This window comes from Sinohyriopsis cumingii, chromosome 12 (genome assembly GCF_028554795.1).
Source record: "Sinohyriopsis cumingii isolate HCF-2022 chromosome 12, ASM2855479v2, whole genome shotgun sequence".
NCBI lineage: Eukaryota > Metazoa > Mollusca > Bivalvia > Unionida > Unionidae > Sinohyriopsis > Sinohyriopsis cumingii.
The window spans coordinates 9,213,170-9,230,019 of NC_142972.1; the positions used below are offsets into that span (position 1 = coordinate 9,213,170).

Here is a 16,850-nt window from a genome sequence, read left to right on the forward strand (position 1 = left end):
TAAACCAGTTTCAAAAGACACTTGGGAAAATTGAATATATCGATTATACAGGAGAAGTAAGCAAGCTAGAGGAGACGATATTGATTTTATGGTATATAAATCGGAAATAAGTGAAATATTGTTACCTAAACAACAATTAAAAGAACAACCTAAACCTATATCTCGATCATTTGAAGGTAAATTTACGAAAATGGGCTTTAAAGAAATCGTGAATGCAGATCCGGATAAAGTTTATGATATTGCTAAAAAATATAGAAGTAGGGGTAGTTATTTGATAGTAAAATATACTGATTCTTTTACAGAAGATGATTGGGAGAGAGATGTGTTTCTTTTTTTAGAAATAGATTGCTTCTTTTTCTAGAAATAGAGAAAAATATTTGAAGGATGAATTTGTTGAACGGATAGAACCTGAAAAATGGATTGCTTTATTATATGCCGCCCATAAAAATCGAGATTCTTTAGACCATGACATCCCGTACATGATCCAGTGCACCTGAAAGGACCGTTATTCGCCATGTTTTGATTTGTATTCTCTGTCTTTCATATGCATAGACATACAAACACGCTTATACATTTGCATGTGTATCATGAAACGTTTAACTTTATATAACCACTTTTTGAACGATATCTGGTTAAATCATTTAAAAAGTATATTTGAAAGGGAATGCCTCTTCTACAACACTACCTAAAATAATCTATACTGTAGTCGCATATATCTATAATTTAAACGTACAATAAAAAGTAGTTAGCTTTGTCTTAGCTCTAAAGAAATCCATTAAATCCATAAATCTGTTCATACGTTCTGTGGCATATTTTGTAGCTGTATAATAAATTTAGATCAATGCCAATCTTACCTTTCTTCATTCCCCGCCGAGTTATCTTTCTTTGTAACTGAAATGAATAAGAATGCAAGATATAATGAAACGAAGATAGTGACTATCACTAAATTTTGAAATTGAATGATAGAATACTTAAAACTCAGGTATTCAAGTTATGTTAGGTATATTATGTGCATATTAGTATCCTAATTGAATTGTGCCCCTTCAAAAATTATTTTAATTGCAAAGAGCTTTAATTCTCATTGTGTCCAGAAGGAGCTCAGTAAAATGTTGAAAATTAAAATTGTTTATATTTAAAGACATTAAAAATATTAATGTCATGGTTCCAACATTTACCAATAAATACAAAAGATTTACAAATGATGAAAATATTTAAAGACTTTTATAGTTACACTTGAACAAATGTCATTTGACAATAAAACTACTTATGGTAGCTGCTACCTGGTTTTGGGACTATACTTGCTATGTTATCTAAAATTTACGAAAGGTATGTTAGCCTGTCATAGACCACATTAGTGAATATTTGACAATAAAAGAGCATATTGCACACAGCTGAACTATACTGATATAAACTGAATAAAAAATATAGGTTAATCACTATGTTACATGAACCAAAAAAGAAAGTTTCTAGTGTAAGACTATGATAAAGGCTTATTATATAATTTAGTTTCAAATGTTACCGAGGATGACTAAACATCAATGACGTCTTTTTCGCTTCTACCACAATTCCTTTATGCATGCATTTAGAATAATATTTGTTTTACTTTTAATGGTGCTGATGAAGTTGATATTTCTTACCATGTCCCATTTGTTTCTTATGTTGAGATCTTCTCCAAAGGAAGATGCCAATTCCTATGAGTAAAATGACCACAAGCCCAGCCATTATGCCCACAACTATCCAAGCAACGGGTGTTTTATGACATTCGGGTGTAGTAGGTACTGCAAAATGTGAAGAGACATAATTTAAATTACAATGAATACTGACCATCAAAGTGGTAAAAAGTCAAACTTTTTGTTGTAAATAACATTAGATCAAAATTGATATTATGGTATGGTCAGAACATGGTTTGATTGTCTGTATCAATTTCCTTTAAAGTTATGTGATTTCTTTTGTATAGCTGAAAAAACTAGTACGTCTATTTTCAGTACAATGCATCTAATTTTTATTTATAATCCATGCACGTCTGCAAGCAGTTTTAATTCAGTGCACTATTAAAAACAAAATCATGAAATATTATCATGTAGAATTTGCTATCTCTCTCTCTCTGAAAATACCATTCCATGCAAGATTATCTGGCACACTTTAATTCATCCTGGAAATTAAATAATCACTGATGTTTTAAATATATCAATGATTGTGCATATTTGCTTAGGACAAAAATAATTTCACAGCTAATTCACAACTCACATATGTTCATAAAAATGAGGACAGACTGCTTGATTCTCCAACTAGCACAGTACAGCAATGCTTAGGAATATGTGTTTACACTTCAAAATGAGGACAGACTGCTTGATTCTCCAACTAGCACAGTACAGCAATGCTTAGGAACATGTGTTTACACTCCAACTAGCACAGTACAGCAATGCTTAGGAACATGTGTTTACACTTCAAAATGAGGACAGACTGCTTGATTCTCCAACTAGCACAGTACAGCAATGCTTAGGAACATGTGTTTACACTCCAACTAGCACAGTACAGCAATGCTTAGGAACATGTGTTTACACTCCAACTAGCACAGTACAGCAATGCTTAGGAACATGTGTTTACACTTCAACTAGCACAGTACAGCAATGCTTAGGAACATGTGTTTACACTTCAAAATGAGGACAGACTGCTTGATTCTCCAACTAGCACAGTACAGCAATGCTTAGGAACATGTGTTTACACTCCAACTAGCACAGTACAGCAATGCTTAGGAACATGTGTTTACACTTCAACTAGCACAGTACAGCAATGCTTAGGAACATGTGTTTACATTCCAACTAGCACAGTACAGCAATGCTTAGGAACATGTGTTTACACTCCAACTAGCACAGTACAGCAATGCTTAGGAACATGTGTTTACACTCCAACTAGCACAGTACAGCAATGCTTAGGAACATGTGTTTACACTCCAACTAGCACAGTACAGCAATGCTTAGGAACATGTGTTTACACTCAAACTAGCACAGTACAGCAATGCTTAGGAACATGTGTTTACACTCCAACTAGCACAGTACAGCAATGCTTAGGAACATGTGTTTACACTCCAACTAGCACAGTACAGCAATGCTTAGGAACATGTGTTTACACTCCAACTAGCATAGTACAGCAATGCTTAGGAACATGTGTTTACACTCCAACTAGCACAGTACAGCAATGCTTAGGAACATGTGTTTACATTCCAACTAGCACAGTACAGCAATGCTTAGGAACATGTGTTTACACTCCAACTAGCACAGTACAGCAATGCTTAGGAACATGTGTTTACACTCCAACTAGCACAGTACAGCAATGCTTAGGAACGTGTTTACACTTCAACTAGCACAGTACAGCAATGCTTAGGAACATGTGTTTACACTTCAAAACGATATCTGGGTCAAACAGTTGTTAAATTTGCCATTGTCAAAGGAGGGAGACAGCCTCCAAGATTCGTCTCTGATGAGAAGGGACTTAAAAGCTTACCGGACTGACTATTATATTTCCAACGTAGAGGAGTTTCCATTTTGTTTAAAGCATGTATAAATTTTATTTCCTTTTGTCTCAGGATCTGTTGCATAAAATGGAGCAGACTCATATAATATTTCATGCCCATTCTTCCCTTTTCTGAAATCTCTTGCTTATCCAACTGAATTTAATGAACATTACTGCTGTTCTCAGAAATTTTGAAGTCTACAATTTTATTCGTGGTAATTAAATTTTCGAAATATCATTTGTAGCAGTTAACATGAAGGACAGTTTGGAAGAACCGTCTGCTAGGAACTAATTTCCTAACATGACTGTTACATTATGGTGTATGAAAACTAAAGAACCGTCTGCTAGGAACTAATTCCCTAACATGACTGTTACATTATGGTGTATGAAAACTAAAGAACCGTCTGCTAGGAACTAATTCCCTAACATGACTGTTACATTATGGTGTATGAAAACTAAAGAACCGTCTGCTAGGAACTAATTCCCTAACATGACTGTTACATTATGGTGTATGAAAACTAAAGAACCGTCTGCTAGGAACTAATTCCCTAACATGACTGTTACATTATGAAAACTAAAGAACCGTCTGCTAGGAACTAATTCCCTAACATGACTGTTACATTATGGTGTATGAAAACTAAAGAACCGTCTGCTAGGAACTAATTCCCTAACATGACTGTTACATTATGGTGTATGAAAACTAAAGAACCGTCTGCTAGGAACTAATTCCCTAACATGACTGTTACATTATGGTGTATGAAAACTAAAGAACCGTCTGCTAGGAACTAATTCCCTAACATGACCGTTACATTATGGTGTATGAAAACTAAAGAACCGTCTGCTAGGAACTAATTTCCTAACATGACTGTTACATTATGGTGTATGAAAACTAAAGAACCGTCTGCTAGGAACTAATTCCCTAACATGACTGTTACATTATGGTGTATGAAAACTAAAGCAAAAGTCAGATTATTTGTTGCCAAACTTTCAACTTTCTAAAATAAAGATATACACTTCTTCAAAGATTTCACAAAAATTACTTCCAATTAAATGTTTGACCAATAAAATGTTATGTATTCTGCCTAAGAATTTGTGGCAACAACACGAAGTGATTTACATTCCCTTCCTTATATATGTACACGCGTATGCGTATATTAGGTTTCTTTCCAAAAATGAACAATGAAATTAAATTTACCTATTATATCGACTAACGTAAAACAGAAGTGTAAAAAAGGTGACACAATTTAAAAAACAATATGATCCATAATTCTAATAGAAAAAATATAGCCCTAAATTATTATTTTTATATTATGGTGGTAATAACAACAATTCTGGAACACTAGATAAAATAGCAAGGATTACCCATAGTCAAAAACTAAAAGAGAACTTACTGACTGAATAATCAAAATGTCATAATCAGTGTTAAACACAATTTCATTATAACCACCCACCCACTCCGTTGTTAAATAATACTTCTGGCACATCTTCCATACTCATGAATTTTCAGAGATTTAGCCCCGTAAATATGAAAGTAAACTGAATGAAGCTGATCATTTACTACAATTAATAAATCATCAAGCAAGATGGAAATAATTGATACAAACGATGCAGCGACAGTTCATCTAGTAAATGAGTAAATTAGGGGAACTAAAAAACCTCAGTTTACATTCTTGCATATTTTGATAAAGACACATTAATACTTACAGTAAAAACTGACAATGTAAATACTCTTGGTATGTATAACAAACACAAATGAACTGGAAACTTTGTGACACAATTGTGAAAAAAAGGGCAAATACTCAGCAATGTGTTACAAATGAAGCAGCCAGGTCAGCCTAAAAGGCAATTGCAAGAGGCTGGTAGCATCTGTGACTTATATAAAAAGCAGCTTGACACTAGCGACACAAAACATTTTAATTGAGGATATAGTAGTAATGTCAGTATATGTCACGTGGCTTGGTAATGGATTAGTGCCCGAAGTGTTATCACCTTTGGACAATAATACTAATAATATTACATTTCGATTTCAGCACTCCGGTGGCCTAGTCATTAGAGCGTCTGCCTTGAATGCTCGAGGTCGTGGGTTTTTTCCCTGACCGAGTCATACCAGAGACTTACAAAAATGGTACTAACAGCTGCCTCGCTTGGCGTTCAGCATTAAGATGTTAGTGTTAGGACTGGCCGGACTGGTGCCAGGACAATGTGACTGGGTGGGACATCATGCTACATGTCTGCGGCATGATGCCCCAGTGCTAGACATCACTATAAACTGCCACATTGCATACATTACAGCAATATGACTGAAAAAGTGTTAAAGCTATATTAAAAATCAAAATCACATGACATTCTTTTGATTCTATTTCATCTAAAAGGAATGTTACCTTTGACGCTAGATAAACATAGACATAAACATTCTCTGTCTCTGTAACTTACTGATAGATGATGGTTAGACACATTAGGTGGATTGTCAAAAGTTCAAAAACTTGTGACATTAAACTAAATACTAATATTGTTTTAACACTTCTGATTCCTTTGATCACCATTTTAAATATCTTGATTATTTCAATCAATGTGAACACGATTGTCTTTAATATGATATAGTAAGAATTCAGTGTATCTTATACCGTGAGAAGTTAATATAGTCAAGCGAATTTTCTTGTGCCAAGAAGAGTCGATGGAGACAATGCCAAAAAAAATAATGATAATAACTAAAAAAATGGAAAACATTTCATATCTTCACACATACAATTTATACTGGAACCCAATAAGGACTTTAGTGCAGTTAGTTTCTCTTGAATATTCGTGATATTCACACATATTGTATCGCCTTTCTGGCTATTATGTGTTACTTCATGTCATACACAAAATGGTGGAGCGAATGGCCGTTTTTTACTTTTGTGTCATGAAACTCACAACACAGGTAATGTCAGTCAGAGAGCATGTTTGTCAAAGAACTTATGTAGCAGTTTTTAGTTCTGCTATGGAATCTATCTTTCAATGTTTTGATATCTCATTAACGTTGCAAGAATCATGAGCAAAGACTACAAAATTCTATATTACAGTACTTTAGCGGAATTAAGACTAGGCAGGAGCTGAATACTGCATGAAATAGAAGCATTAGAAATCCCATGATGCAATGGTAAGGCAAGAAAGGAAGAGCCCTGTGGGCCAATATCCGTGCAAAGAAAAACATCAGCTGTCAGTCAGAATGGTTCTGGAAAGGTGCTAATCCCATGTATGGTTTGCATAATGAACCGTGTCAAACTACCGACACAGAAACTGAAAGCAAGAACTATTCTGGCTTAGGAAAAAAAAGGAAAATTGTCTCCCTTTTGGGGTACTTGTTTTGCTATGTACCACCTATAGTTGCAGTGGCTTTGCATCTTTAGTATTGATATGGGCAATTTGCATGGAAAATAAATTAATGATACAGATTCTGTATTTGGTGACCCTATGCGTATTGAAAATCAGGCAGGACTCCTCTAACATGTTCACAAAGCACTAAAGATGTGAGATGTATGAATAAACAAATGTAGCAAGATGAAGCAGAATTATTGCGAAAACGTTTAGTGATCCATTGCGTGTAAATGTAAAACTGTGTACCTTATGATGGTATTCATGCAATTTTATATGAATGTTTTAAATGACACAGAAGAATGCCTGAAGAAATTCATAATTTCGAAGGTCTATCAGTCTGGATCAGTAAAATTTCGGTTTGACTTGATATTCAGAGCTGTGAAATGACATTCACAGGATGTTTTGACTAAAGCGAATAACACCAGTCTATAAGATGAAGCTTCTATACAGATTTGCTTGAACAGGTGAAAAAGAAATGTTGTCAACCTGTACAAATACCAATATAGCCAATTCCTTTTTGTTGAGTTGATGTTAGGTATACGACAGCAATTAGAGTAACAGAAAACTTATAAAAGAATTATGTGATTCTAGGTGAAGGAATGGAAATCTAACATTATACTGGAATAAAAGATTCTGAAATTCTGTGGAAGACCACATGGATAGTGAAGATGTTCAGCGTATAGTGTAGGAAAGAGGGGTGGGAATGGCCTGTCATGTCGAATACTCACTATGCGTATGGTCTTCCACAGATTTCAGAATCTTTTATTCCAATATAATGTGAATTCTGTAGAATCATTCTGCTTGTAAGTGTGTGAAAGGTTAAATGCAACATCTATATGGTAATATGTGATTTGTTTTGAGTGCCTTGTTAATATTATTGTTGTTGTAGGGTTTAATGCCATTTTTCAGCACATGATAGGCTATGCATGGCGGCCGGTATTATTGGTGGAGGAAGAACCCTGGAAAACCCTGGGAAGAACCACCCACCCACGAGAAGCTACTAGCAAGCTTTCTCACATACCCACATTGGCCGAATCCTAGACTTGAACCCACGCAGACAGAGGTGAGATGGCAGTGATCCATAATGGACAGCGCTTTAGACCACTCAAGGCCCCTTGTTAATAATACTTTTAGCAAATGCCAACAAATAAGTATGCATATATTTACAGATCCACTGTAATGTTATCCTCTAAAAAGACCCTAATCACGCAGGCAAAACAGAACTAAAGATAATCTGTACAATTTACAGCCAAAAATAAAAATTAACAAATAATTAAATCAAAATCATATACCAGAAGTAACAAAAAATATAGGTATACATAATATGATAGGTATACATAATATGATAGGTATACATAATATGATAGGTATACATAATATGATCATCTGTTCTGTAAGATATCCAGTAACATTATTTAAAGTCGGCAATTATGTAGATTAAATCGGATGCTTTTATATGGGCCAAAGTAGACCTCACCATCACATCCTAAAATACGATACGATAAAATAGAAAGAAAAAAAAGGTTAAGCTCCTCTACTTCTTGAGAAGTACAAAACTAACACTTATTTGTGAAGGGACGTACTATACTGTCAAGTTTCCATGATAATAATTATTGCACAACAGTAAGAAAATTTTACATATTAAATAATTCACCTGCTTTACAGTCTTTTCCATTTTGGGTGTATTCTGACTGACACTGACAATTGTCACTAATACAATCTGCATAGGGGCTGGAACACCCATTAGTTGCATCACATGTTAAACCAAGAGCTGAAAATACAAATGAACATTGTGTTTATGTTCAGAAAAGAAATCAACTAAGAAATCATCATGTTCAGGGGAAGATTCAAAATATATGCTGGACTGGAAACGAGAGTGTCTTAATAGACTGCTATACCATTATGAGACGGTCAAAGAGTTCAAAAGCATTATCTGTGCCTATTCAAAAGCATTATCTGTGCCTATTCAAAAGCATTATCTGTGCCTATTCAAAAGCATTATTTGTGCCTATTCAAAAGCATGGACCTCGGCCTACAGAAGTGTACGAGTTATTAAATGAAAATGAAATAATAATTATAGGCCACTGCATTTGTATGGGAAAATATGAACGAGTTTTTTGGATGGATATACTGCTTGACCTTTGGAGTGCAGTACATCTGTCCAAATAAACGAGTTCATATTTTCCCACATAAATGCATTAACCTTTTTATTATATGCTCATTTTCTTCTTCTACCTAAGGCTGTATTACATACACAAAAGTACATTAAATGAAACAAAGTAACTGAATTTATTTTGTATTCCAAACTACACAATCGCAGATTTATCAGTACACAACATCATTAATGTGCACATAATTCTGCCCAGATAAATTTGAACTTAGTCACATGCTAAACATCACTTTCGAAAGAAAATGGCATTTTGGTCTACTTAAAATTGAAATTTAGAGTCATATTGTGAATGATTGCGCACTGCCACAATTCCTGTCCCTGTAATTGTATGGTCGACTCCACAATTCCTTTCCCTGTAATTGTGGCTGTCCACCATTAGAAACAAATAATAGCAATAGCAAGAGGACATTTGCCATCATCAGCAGGTAGCAACAAGTTAATTTCTAAAAGAGAGTCAAGTTTATTCATTCAACGGAACATTATTTATGAAGATTTCATCATTCATTTAATTATACTGCAAGGAATGTGAGTACTCAACACTCTACTCAGCAAAGCAGAGACATGTTATCTTTACATCAGCATAAATATTAATAAGTTGACATGTTTCTTATAAATTTTCCCCATTCTTAATGAATGATGAAATACATTATTCAAAACGATATGCCAACCTAATGTTCAAACTAATTTGTATGGTTGCAAGCACCTACCAATACTCAAGACGCTATCAGTGATAGAATCAAGGGATACATAGGTGTTCCAAATGCAAATCAATATTCGAAAGTTACTGATGTGTTTTGATGAAAGTACAGTTTGCATCGTTGACTACAGGGATCGTTCACTTGTTTAATTTTCAAAATGATGAACAAAACACGAGGTAAAATATGCCTGAAATCGATAATCTCACTAATGTAAACCATAAAGAACATTGCAAGTAATGCTGACCAATACCTTTCAGTTAGTATGATGCTATCTAACATCTACAATGTTTTTCCTAAAAACTTTAAACACTTCTCCTGACTCATCCAAAAACGTTTTCAGTAAAGTGTTGCAGAATCTTGGCTAAACACAAAGGTTACTTCTGATCACTGGAAAATGAAATATATGTCACATATACCTAATTTGATATGAAAAGTTTAGTTAGGAACATTTGCAAACAAAATTTATAAATTCTGCAAATACATTTTAATAGGATCTGTGCTAAATGCAAAACTTTACATATGTTAGTTGAATAAATATGCAGAGATATCATCAATCCATCTGCCACATTTTGCCTTGCACAGAAAGTAAAGAAAGTACCCAGAAATAGATCGTGAATATTCTTATTATTTGGGCAAGTAATTATACACAATCTTTACATAATAGAATTGTGAATATTACTACCACCTTTGTTCATTTGTCTATCTCCACGTCAGTATGTCCATTACCATATCTCCTAGAAAATGATATATTGTATATATGGTTACCCTGTTTCCTGACAATCTGCAGGATGGGTTTCATCCATGCCTCCAGTCCTGGCAGGATATGAAAATTCATATGCTCTGAAACTTGCAATAGTGCACACACACACACACACGCTGACTACCATAAGACAATTTACCTCCTTTACAGAGAGTTCCATTTGTAGTATATCCCAACACGCATCTGCAAATGCCATTAGTGCAGTGAGCAAATGTGTTGGAACATCCACTGATCTGGTCGCATTCTGCACCAACAACTGAAAATTAAAAAAATCACAGTCTCCATTTTGAAGATAAATAGGTAAAGGATCATACATATGTATCTGAACAAAATAAATTGGGGGATATTGGGATACACCATGTTAGTATCTTAGTTGTTCCTGTATTTTTTCTTATTTCTCCATTACTATTTCTCCTCCAAAACTTCTTGATTTAATTTTGCAAAACATTTTAGTTATGAAACATTTGCAGGACAGGTTTCCTCCTTGTCACCCATTATGGTAGAACCCTATGTATGTATGTATGTATGTCTGTCTGTGTGTGTGTGTGTGTGTGTGTGTGTGTGCAGTTATTTTGCAAGTATGTTTGTATGGATGTGTGCATGTATGGGTATATATATGAATCTTTTATCCTGATCTGAACTGATGGTTGTGAAAATAGAGCTTTTGGCTACCCGACTATTCCCATGATTTTAAAGATGTTTGTTAAAACTTCAGTTCACGGCCTAACCTCGTTTAAGAGCTTAGAAGGTTCTGGAAGCGAAGAGGTTTACTGTTTGGTGGAACTTACAAATCGAAAATTAAGATTTTTCAAAGCACTCTATTGTGACATAAGTCAAGGCAAATTATATATATATATATATATATATATATATATATATATATATATATATATATATATATATATATATAGAGTTAAGCATTCATTCATTTCTTTTTAACGTCAATCTTTGGGAATCCGTGTACATTTGTTATAATTATTTTCGAATTTAAGTTGAGAGGAATTTTTCTTTTTCTTTTCTGACGGAACTATAAGTAGCATAATGAATGTTTTGAATTATGGAGAACTCACTCAAAGATTCTGGATTATATCATTGTGATATATCAGACATTCTATACTTTAGGATCTGTGATGGTACATTTAGGATTATTCGGGGTTTAATTCCCATTACTGTAAGTATCATTTGAATTTACATTTTGTATTATAGACAAATAAATTATTTCTTCAATAGTGTTTCCCTTACATGATTTAAGCCCAGAGAGTCGTAAAAGAAATTGGTGGCCTGTCAGCAATCTGAAATCCTTTAAAAGATTACAAAGATATTAAATATTGACTTAAACTTTTTAAATACTTTTGCTTCAAGATTTTCATTGCCCTTGGGAAAGATTTTATTTTCACCCATTTGAGTAATCTATATCAAATCAACAAGCATTTGCATGTTCATCTAATGATGAGAAGGAGTTAAGAGTTTATGAAAAAGGACGAGGTCCTTGATCTAGCCAGACATTTGATATTTCTTAAGTAAAAGCATCTGTAACAAAGCAATATATAACTAATATTTTGGTTCAGGTTTTTGTTGAGAATGGAAGGTTTGGAGGAACGTGTTTTGAGTTTGTTTAGTACAGGGGTGTCCAAAGTCCGGCCCGTGGTAAGATTTCATACGGCCCGCAGCTTCGGTCATATAATGTATTATTTATGGCCCGCTATCACATGCATAACCCTTCTCTGCTCATTTCTGCCATGGTGACTGAAAAGAAAGAGGAAAGTTGACAGTGAGGGCCGCCGCTTTCAGGAGAGATGGGAATTACAGTACTTTTTCACTGAAAATCGAGGCAGTTGTGTTTGTCTCATTTGTAACGAGATGGTTGCCTTGTTTAAGGATTTCAACGTAAAGAGACACTACCAGACTAAACATGCTAACACATACGACACACTAACAGGGAGTGACCGTGCTGAAAAAGTGAAGCAACTCCAAGCTGCTCTAGCAGATTCTAACTCATGGAAATTTAAGGTATTACATACAGTTCAATGTTATCTGACTCTCCAGATATGACTGAAAGGCAGAATTGTGTTTTTAGAGTTGTTCATGTCTGCCTGTGTGACTTATATTTAGTTACATTGCCATTTGAAAAATAAAGATAATTGTGTCAATGAAAATTGTTTTATTTATTTATTGTTTATTTGTTTTTTTAATTTATTTATCGTTCTATAACAGTGTATATTTGCATGTACCTTTTGTGGTTAAAAAAACATCAGAAGGAACTATTGGCATCTTCACTTTATCAAATCTAGCCCTCTTTGCAAAAAGTTTGGACACACCTGGTTTAGTACATCTGACTCTTGTAAGGAATTACAGTCAAGAGACCAGATTAACTTGGAAAAGACAAAGCGTCAACTTCAGACAGAAATGATGCAAATGCAAATGATGAAAGAAAAAAAGTAGAGGCAAATACAAACGCAGAGAGAGGGAGAGAAGGGGAAGCTCAAATACAGACAGAGTAAAGGGTGAAAAAGAGATAAAACAAAGCAAGAGAAAGACAAATGCTGAGAGACAGATAACACAGAGAAATATAAGGCGTAATAAAAGAAGAGAGAGAAATAGAAATTCAGAAGCAGACAGACGTAAAGCGAATAGATTGGAAATGTAATAAGATTAAAATAATAAGAAATGGCGGGTGGAAATCCCACTCCTTTTAACACTCAAGTAAAAGTTTTTATGTTACCAGAAATATGAGGGCAGTACCTCCATTACAAGACACAGAAGTACATAAATACTTTCCGCACTTTGCGAGAAGGATGAAAACCTGAAGTATCCAACATAAAAACTGATGTGGTTATCACAAAATGTACTCAATGGCAAATCTCGTAAAGTCTACACTCACTGTGATACATTAAAGTGTTGATGACGTTGTTTGGCAATGTATCTAACAGTGTTTTGACTTGATACCTGAGGCATGTCGACAAAGGTTTATGAACCGTAGACAAGAAACTGGATAAGTGGTGCTCTGGCAGGATGGTTGATAGAGATTTAAATAGTCTCAGGCAAGTCATAGTAATTGACGAGTTTCACAAAAGCATCCATAGTGATGTCAACATCTATTTTGATAAGCAAAAGATGGAAACTTTGGAAAATGCTGCTCACATAGCTGATGAATATATCTTGACTCATTTGTCTATGACTCTTACTCTCAACTGAGAAATCATTTCAGTCTAAAACGAGTATTTCCAAATCTCAACCTGTAATAACTTAGAGAAGTGAAATGTCTGATTGGACTAACTACAAATCCTTGTCTCTTTCTTACATGCACTTTTTGTAGAAACAAGGGTACGCCAACATAGTAGAAAGATAGCTAATCTAAATGATCTTATCTCAAACAGATTAAGGTCATGGACTGATACTGAAAGGAATACATTGGTTGGGTCGAGTTAACTCCAGTCTCATCCTTGTTTGGAGAATTATAACCATTCATATTGCATACGGCGAGGTGTGATTGTTGTAACATCGGTTTGACCATCTATTATCATTACCTTGTGGTTAACGTTAGTGCACATATGTATTGACATGGTGAGCTTCCCCTTCTCTCTCTCTGCGCTTGTATTTGCCTCTACTTTTTTTTTTTTCATCATTTGCATTTGCATCAGTTCTGTCTGAAGTTGATGCTTTGTCTATTCCAAGTTAATCTGGTCTCTTGATTGCAGTTCCTTACAAGAGACAGATGTACTAAACCAGGGGTGTCCAGACTTAATTGTAACAAACAATGTAATGTTAATTTCAATATACACCAATGCCACAAAAAGCTTGTGGTGTTATCCTACCGGCATGATAAAGTAACATGGCCTTGCCGCTGTCTCTACGGATTTTCATAATGCAAACACCTCCTGTCTTATCAACCAGTCAACACATGGTGACTAACTGATCTCACTGAATATTGATCAGCTGCTTGTTTGAGTGTGTGTGTGTGTGTGTGTGTGTGTTATTTGGATTTTTAATGCAGCTTTAACAATATTTCAGTCATATCACTACGATCTCTGTAGAATGACAGTTTATGGTAATGTCTAGCATTGGGGCATCATGCTGCAGACATGTAGCATGATGTCCCAACCAGTCACAGTATCCTGACCCCAGTCCTACCAGTCCTAAGACTAACATCTTAATGCTGAGCACCAAGCAAGGCAGCTGCTAATACCATTTTATAAATCTCTGGGATGACTTGGTCAGGGTTCGAATCTGCCACCTCCCACTCAATTTTAGTTTGAAAATGTTTTTCTAAAGGCATAGGCTACCTAACCATCTCAAGTATGTTCTTGATGAGTTTTGATTTACGTACATGAATAATCAATCACGATTTTATTAAATCTGTCTACATTTTGTAATGTAGTTTCTTCTGTAACACTGAACCACGGGGATTCACTCTAACTCAGTGGTGTGGTAATTTGATTCTGATTGTTTGTTACAGTTTACTCTTCTGGGGAGATACATTTGTATCAAAAAATTTCAGTCAGCTAGAAAGTGTTGCTTCACTGACCCATTGTTACTCTGTGACACTTATCCATGCTTGGATATAATCCAGTGTACGTTCGGTGATAATATGTGAAAATATATTGGAATTAGGTACTGATGCTGTGTTAGCAAATTGTTAATAAATTCTGGAAAGGTATTTACAGCAACCACTGTGCAATTTCATTGCAGTGAGTGACACAGATTGCTGTACAAACAGGACATGCATACATACGACAATCCAGATGGATAAATCAAGTCCTATAAACCACCTCCTGCTCTTCTCGAATCTATGGTATACAAATATACTGATCACGAAAACTGCCATTACCAGACTGCAGAGTTTTATATTTGTCTCAAGGTCACATAAGGTCTTCGATTTCATGTCTATGTATCAAGTTGTTCTAGTTTTCCAGCAATTTTGTCCAAAACTTTGAGTTAAACAAAAGACAAAGTCCAAATTCCTATTGGTGGAAGTAGTCCCCATTTACATTGTTTTAGTTTGAGGAAAAATGCCATGCTCCACATGATGCCTAAACTTTAAAAGGTTATATGACTGCCATGTATAAAGAACCACGAAGTGTAATGAATATCACCTGAGCATAAAATAGGATCATTTAATGCTTGTTTTGTAGGATGTGATACTCATCGTGCAGCATTTGGGTATCCATTCACAAGACTAAATCACAGTATACTTTACTAAATGAAACTGTTCACACGAGTTAGGTGATAGTGATCTGACCTATGCCTGTTGAATTTAGTACATTTTCCCACCAATAGAGTTTATAATGAAGAATCTAGATACTTACCCTGTCTGTATATCTTGAAGGCAACATTGTCTGACAAACAGGGCTGGACTCTAAATATATTGTGGCACACATAAGGGTTGTTATAGGTGTAGAGGCACTGACTGCTTGAGCCTTACGAATGGCTTGTTTTTTCTGCATCTAAGCGATTTATTGCTGTGCTGGTCCAAGCTGTGATCCTGTTTTGCTAGGATGGATGGTCTTGTTCAAGGGTCTCCCATAAGCCACTGATGATATGCAGGTATTTTAAGGACGACTTCAGTGCGTCCTTGAATCGCTTATTTTGTCCTCAAAGAGCGTGCTTTCTCTCACATATGATGTAGGGCTACATTGTTTGTGTATAAATACCTCACCGTCGGACAAAATCTTTACATTATGGAATGTCTTGTCAGTGAGCAGTCTACTTAGGGACTTCTAAATCTTCAGCTTTAGAGCTATGTGTTATTTATTAATTTCTTATGTATATTATAGCTTATACATATTACACTTCCACATTTAGATTTGTATATTTTCTATGAAGCTTTGGCTTGCGTAGTATGAAGCTAATATTTTCTATTCTTTCATGTGACTTAATGAGAAATTTATATTTGCAATAAAGTTGCATTTTATTAAGAAACGCTTAGTACCATGGGAGTTGTATCAGACATAGGTAGGTTCACTTCTGAACCTGTTTATTGCTTTGTAATGTTGTGCCAATGTTGTAATGTGTATAGCTTAACGTATATGAAGTCATTACATGTTATCGTATATGCCCGTATGATTCTTAGTACACAGTATTAGATTTAGTTTCAGATGATCAGAGCTGACCATGGTGATCAGAGCTGACCGTATCAGCCATGGAGCTGACCTTGGTGGTCAGGGTTGACAGGGTACCAGCTCTAGTGCTGACCATAAAAGTTGACCATGACGGCTGTGGTTCTGGCTATAGCAGCTGTAGAGCTGACGATGGAGTTGGAGATGGAGCTGGTTAAACGACAGCCATGCAGCAGAAAATCGGGCATTGCTGACCAATTGGTGGGCGCTAACTGCTTGATTGATCAAGGAATTGA

The 16,850-nt window shown here is 35.1% G+C and overlaps 1 protein-coding gene across 2 annotated transcripts in view; it reads right to left on the reverse strand.

The window, feature by feature from the left end:
* Positions 1–16,850, reverse strand: part of LOC149785985 (uncharacterized) — a 104,650-nt gene that overhangs the window by 7,994 nt on the left and 79,806 nt on the right. For both annotated transcript variants that reach the window (XR_016424852.1, XM_089976251.1), the window contains exons 11-14: positions 10,638–10,754; positions 8,525–8,641; positions 1,638–1,778; positions 855–891 (exon numbers count right to left, since the gene is read on the reverse strand). Coding sequence is in view for 1 of the 2 variants with exons in the window: in XM_089976251.1 (XP_089832377.1) it covers positions 855–891; positions 1,638–1,778; positions 8,525–8,641; positions 10,638–10,754 (412 nt within the window). In the remaining variant the exon portion in view is untranslated. The remainder of the gene's footprint in view (positions 1–854; positions 892–1,637; positions 1,779–8,524; positions 8,642–10,637; positions 10,755–16,850) is intronic.